The 6,418-nt window shown below is 48.9% G+C and overlaps 1 protein-coding gene across 1 annotated transcript; it reads right to left on the bottom strand.

The window, feature by feature from the left end:
* Positions 1-3,680: 3,680 nt before the first annotated feature.
* On the bottom strand, positions 3,681-3,965 carry LOC124679167. The gene has a single exon (XM_047214973.1). The coding sequence runs from the start codon at positions 3,963-3,965 to the stop codon at positions 3,735-3,737; it is 231 nt and encodes a 76-aa protein (XP_047070929.1). The 3' UTR covers positions 3,681-3,734.
* Between the last annotated feature and the right edge of the window lie 2,453 nt (positions 3,966-6,418).

The raw sequence follows: 6,418 nt of genomic DNA, 5'->3' as shown, positions 1-6,418 counted from the left end.
ATACGAACATCAAACCGGTATCTTGATGGCTCAAACCATCCGGTTTAGCATGCCTTTGGCATACCGGGGGTCATCCCCCCAACAGAGAGGCTATGTGTAAGGGTACATTGCCCCTATGTATGGTTTTGGTAATTAATGATAACCCCTATGGACTAATGTTTTCATTGAGTTTATATGTAGGAATATTCCATAGGTTCTACTTGTATTCCATGTGTTGGATTCAAGTATGGATGCCATGTAAATAAAGATACATCTTGTGTGTTGGCATCAAGATCATCGATTTGAAGATATATATGTGATATGATCAAGAAGAAGAAATGAAGATGGAGTTCTTATGTGGAACTCAATATTAGCCATGCTCTATCTTATGAGAGTATGAGAAGGTACAAGGTTAAGTCGGGCAAGTTCAAGATGAGCATCTCAAGTGGATCACATGCTTGAAGCTTGCCGTCCATTTGGTGATAATGTACATGTGAAGATGTGCATCAATAGAGCTTTCCCATCATGATGTATGGGGGAGCATTTGTGAGTCTTCACGAAGCGACGATGATCAAGTGAGGCATTCCGGCTTGAGTGGAGCTTGAAGAACTATCATCAAGATCAAGCGGGATGCGCAAGGCAAAGGTATGGCCTTGCTAGGTTTTCCTTTTACCGGTCTCAAGGTGGTTGTTGGGAGACCGGATTATAGGATAGATAGCCGCACTATCAAGAGGGGCTTTCGGTTGGGTAACTTGATCGCATCGTCTTAGGGAGCTCAATCCTTTGCATATTTTGCATATCCCTATTGCTTCTTGGTGTTTCTCTGTGTAGGTTCTTGAGCTTGTTGCTAGCTTTACAACAAGCCCAAGTTCATCGAAAACGGAATCCGCATGCATCTTCTATTGCGTTTTCGAGTTTGGACGTCTTCACCGTTTCTTGACGGTGGGAGACTCCCTCTCTAAAATCATCTAAAATGTTCTGTGAGGAGTCTCCATATTTCGTGTCAATCGGGGTCCGGACACAAAAGTTATCACAGTTTTTGTATAACATGTTTTCCTGCTCACCCGGTCAGGGACCCGGTCGGACAGGCCCATGCGCTCGGCCGGTTCCGGTCTGCCGCCGGTCGGCCGGCCTACGAGCCGGGCTGGCTCGGCGTGCCGTCCGGTCGGCCAGGCGCCAACCGGGCGCCAACCGGATGACCTCCTGGACGGCACAAAGTGACCCCGGTCGGGGTTCGGCCTACCGACCGGTTTGGACCGGGCTGGTCCGGCTCGTGGCCCGGTCCGACCGGGCCATGGACCGGACGGCCCGGCCCCAGGCCCGGTTGACCGGCCTCCTCGACGGTTGACTCAGCCCAACATTTCCCCAACGGTTATATTTGCTCTTGGGCTATAAATAGCCTTTCTTCCACCTTGGGCTGAGTTAGTTCTTCTATTCTCTCACCTCCATTGTTGCCTTTGAAGAACTTGCTCTCTCTCTCTTGTCTCCCCCATGATTCTTGCTCATTTTTGAGGGATCTAAGAGAGGAGATCTAGATCTACACTTCCACCAATTCATTTCTCCTCTAAGTGAGGGGAACTCTTGGGATCTAGATCTTGGAGTCTTTTGTTGACTTTCCCCATTGTTCTTCCCCTCCAATCGCATCTTAGCATTTGTTGCTTGGGTGGGATTTGAGAGTGAAGGACTTGAACACCTCTAGTGTTCTTGCTTTGCATCATTGCATAGTGTTGAGCTCTCCACCACGATTAGTTCGAGTGAGAGACCGTGAGCTTGTTACTCTTGGAGGGAAATCTCCTAGTTGGCTTGGCGGTTGGTGCTCCGGTGATCTCTTCAAGAAGATTGTGAAGAGGCCCGGGCTTCTCCTTCGTGGAGCTTGTGAAGTGGTTGTGGAGCTTGCCATCTCCGGAGTGGAGGAAAAGCTAACCATAAGGAAAGGGCCATTATCCTTCGTGGGTGTGGTTCGGAGAATAGGGTGAGCCTTCGTGGCGCGGGAATCCTTCGTGGGACCTCCACTCCTCCAAACGTGACGTACCTTCTTGCAAAGGAAGGGAACACGGGAATACATACTCGTCTCCGCGTGCCTCGGTTATTTCTATACCCGAGCTCTCTTTCCTTGTGATAGCCATCGTGCTTGAAGTACATATAGCTTGCTATCACTTGTGGTACATATATCTTGTGCCTATCTTGCTTAGCTCTTGTTGCCATTGTTACACTTAGTTGAGCTTAGCATATTTAGGGTTTGTGCTTGTAAACTAAACGATAGTTTAATTCCGCATTCTTACAAGACAAATCCGCAAGAGTTTGTAATTGCCTATTCACCCCCCCCTCTAGGCGACATCTCGATCTTTCACTATGACACCACGCCGACCACTCCAGGGACTCCCGCCGCTTGCTCCTCGCCATCCTCATGGCCAAACAAGCATGCCATCACCACCGCAACACCAGCGCGGTTCACCTCCCGGGGCCGCTGCCTCGACATCCACAGTCTCACACAAGCAGCGTGGCAGATGCCACCACGACACCTACCTCGAAACTAGCAAACGAGGGTAGTCCAACCAAACAGTCCATGGAGAGAGCGGAAAGTCAACTCCGCAGCTCCTCTCGCGAACTGCCAGGCGGTTACCGGATCTAGACCCGCTAGCCTGAATCCAGCACCTCAGTCACACCATGACCAATGGGTGGGAGTCCCTGGAACCACGTGCATAGCAGGGCTCACCCAACCCAAATCGGCTAGCAAAATTTCACCATCCTAAAAGAGTTTACACACTGTATAGGGATCTTACTGGTTCAACTCTCGGAAGTGACGGATTACAAAGTGATATACTACTACTACCTACTACCTCTATCCATAGAAATACTACTGTATATCTTTTTATGAAAGGAGAAAGTATATAACAGTGGTGACCTAGATCGATGAGGAACCATACCGCGGGCGCGGGAGCTTCTGTCCCGCATCTAGAGGCGACGGATCTCGCTTCAATCGTCAGAAATTTACCTTCATATAAATTTGGATCACGACAGCCTGCAGATGTTGACAACGAATCAGCCGTATCTTTGTACGTACGCGAATACGCGATGCCCGCGAAAGGAACAGGTAACCGCCGGACGGGCACGGGCTGCTGCATGCCGTGGGAGCACGCATGGGCATGATAAGCCTAGCTACCATTGCTTTCTGGCTGCTACTACTGTATCATACGTACAGCCAGCCGTATGCTGGGCTGAATTGAAGAGCTTGGGCAAGCAGTGATGGTGATTCTGCGGCTGCTATACTGTGCACCAGTACAAATTGTGATAGCTCGCTTTGGGAGGTCGACGGAGACGGGTCAGTGGTAACAAGTACGAATCCAACACTTGCCAGTACATTAAGCTAGGCAGATGCAGAGATATTACTGCCACCATTTACACAGAGGTTACTGCTGCAACACACCAGGTAGTAGCTAGTATACTAGCCCCATGCTACTACACATCACAACAGAGTGCCAGTCGCGCGCAGCGCTTCACGTGATCGATGCACATGCGCTGCGGCCTGCGGGCATCTAAATTCTAAATCGATCGGTCCTGCTAACTAACTAGTCGATCAGCTAGCTAATATCTACTCCTCCTTAGATTGATTTATTAAGCTAGAAGAAGAGCACAGCACCATTGTCAGCCGGCCAAGAAGAACCGAAGAACTCGACCTGATTGATCGATCACTCCGTACGCACGCCAGTCGGTGGATGGGCATCGGGGCAGGAGGCAGCCAGCTGATGGAGGAGCTAGCTGTAGAGGGTGACGAGCCGGCGGAGGCACCTGGAGCAGGAGTACTTGCGCTTGTTCTTGAGGCACAGCGGCAGGCACAGGATGCGCCGCTCGCTCTCCACGTCGGTGGCCACCACCGGACCACCGCAGCACGGGCACGCCCCCGGCGCCTTCCTCGTGCCCACCACCCGCTCCTCCTCCGCGCCGCACAGCACCTTCACCGCGCCGCCCACCCGACCCACCGCCATTGCCGCCATGCCTCCCTCCGAAACAGCAAAGGTACCGGCCGGCTGTGTCGAGAGGAAGATAGGGGGAGGGAGGAATCGAGGGAGAGGTGGGAACTTTTGGTTTGGGAAGCTTGGAACTTTTGGGGATTGCGAGTGTGGCCGGTGCCCGGCCGGTTGCGGCCAAATATATAGCGGACGATCGAGGGCGCCGGCAGGCAGGATCGTGCTGAGACCGCTAAGCGCGCGTGCGGTTGCGACAGATGTCGGTATCCGTTTGGGGTTTTTCCAAGCTGCCTACGTCTCGATGGGCGGCTAGCTTGCAAGGGCCATGTGCGATGCTTCCAGTCAAAAATACTCATTCCGCCAACAAACTCACATTACAGATTAAAGAACACAATCAACTAATCAATAGTTTAATCATTTATGTGGAGGTGCTCTCTATTTTAAGCTAATTAAACATATTGCATGTGGTACCTCTTTTTCTACAGCTACCTGCAACTTTTTTGAGCACCTTCCATATGAGATAGAAATATAATCAATTTTACTAAATTAATATTAGTGAGCTTACATGTTAACAAAATATACTCCCTCCAGTTCACATTAATTAACCTAATTTTATCTAGATACAAATGTATTTAGTCACCAAATTTTTAATTATGGTCTTACATGTAAAAACGAAAAGAGTAATACACGATCATTCGCAAGTTTACTCTGCCAAAAGATCCCTACAAAATAATATGTCAAAAAATAAAAAACTACGCTGCTATATTTATACAATATGATTTTATTTGGTTATTTGACCAAAAATTGAATGATAAGATTAACTCCTGGACTGAACATTGAACACATCATGGCCTACATATTATTTAAGGAGATTTAGATTGATTTAGTTCTCTCGGCTGTCGCATGCAAGCACTGTATCTGTATATGCCGCCACTTGCCAACTAACTGTACTGGAAAATGAATACAATTTGCACGTGCCTGAGACTAGTAGTTCCAAGATACACCAACATAACGGATTGAGGGATCCTAATTTGACCCAAAAAATCTTTCAATAAAGTTCTGAAAAATAAATATCCAAGTGCATCTAGATGTCTAGTATGTACACCAAGCCACCTACACCAGAGATGGCAAAACAAGACCAAAAATGTTGAGCCACATTTTTGTGCAACCCACTATACACATAATTTTCAACAAAATTTACACGTTTATAATAACCAAATTGTATTTCTACAAAGAACTCGGAATTATTTGAAACTTTAAAGTACAATTTTAATTTTTAAAATTCTAGGCTCCGGGTTCCATATCATTGCGCGCGCCAACATACGACGGACCAAGTTCATATAGTTTGAAAACAATCAAGAAAACTGCATCGACCGGCCTCCTCTTCCTAATAAAACTAAATCACTTAAAGTTTATGTTAGCGGGCAATACTATCAAGTATCAACCATAAACTCCATGTTGAATTATCTCTTTTAGTGTGGTACTCAACTTCAATATAACTCAAGATCTGTTCAAGCCTAATGGGGGAGCCATGTTAGGGAAAATGGTGTAGCCTCCGCACTTTAAGGACCTTTTTCGTTCACAATATTTAAAATAGAAAAATTAAAAATAGGAATTTGATTGATTTTACGTCTTTACATATTAGATCCTATAGCAACTGAGAATACATAATGCAAGAATAAAGTTGTGGTTGTATGTTTACGAGGATGATTTACTCTACAAGGGATCAAACCAAGAATCCCATCATAAGAGCATCCCCACTCGTCTCCCCGACGAGACCACCGAGCGACGATTTTTCCATCCGGACGGCGAAATTCGGCCCAGTCGCGCCCGGTTCCTCGTTTTCGTCCAGATTTGGGCCTAAATCCATCCGGCGAGCCCACGCCAACCCCGGTCCCCCGGGGATCTATCGGGGAGTCCGGACGAGTGAAAAGCGGGGAAGGGCCCGATCTGTCGGCGACTCGACACACGAACCCCACCGCCAGCTCGCTCAAAATCTCCCCCACCCCTCGTATCTCTCTCGCCGCCGGCACCATCCCGCCGGCTTGTTGCCCTGATTCCGCCGTCCCTCCTTCCCCACATGCCTATATTCCGCCGTCTTTCAACGACGGCCTATCTGGCTGCTCCTCCGCCGGCCTGCTCTCCGACGACGGCCTACTCCTCGTCGTTCGCGGCTCGGGTTACCTTGACCACGCCCGTCAGGTGTTCGTCCATTTGCCTCGCCGGCCATGGACTCGGACGAAGAGGAGGAGCAGATGTCCGTCGAGCTTATGCGAGAAGAGATGGCATCCGCTGCCCAAGACGAGGGGCACATGATGATCCTCGGTTGCTTATCAAGCATGTACGCGGGGGTGGCAACTGGTCGCCGTGGTGGGTCGGCACCAAGTCGCCGGAAGTGCAAGCCGAGACAACAAATGGAGGGCTACTGCATGTTGTACGCCGATTACTTCGCCGACAATCCATTGCACGGT

This window comes from Lolium rigidum, chromosome 7, assembly GCF_022539505.1.
Source record: "Lolium rigidum isolate FL_2022 chromosome 7, APGP_CSIRO_Lrig_0.1, whole genome shotgun sequence".
NCBI lineage: Eukaryota > Viridiplantae > Streptophyta > Magnoliopsida > Poales > Poaceae > Lolium > Lolium rigidum.
Note: the sequence above shows the minus strand (reverse complement) of the source record. Positions and strands in the feature narration are given on the sequence as shown.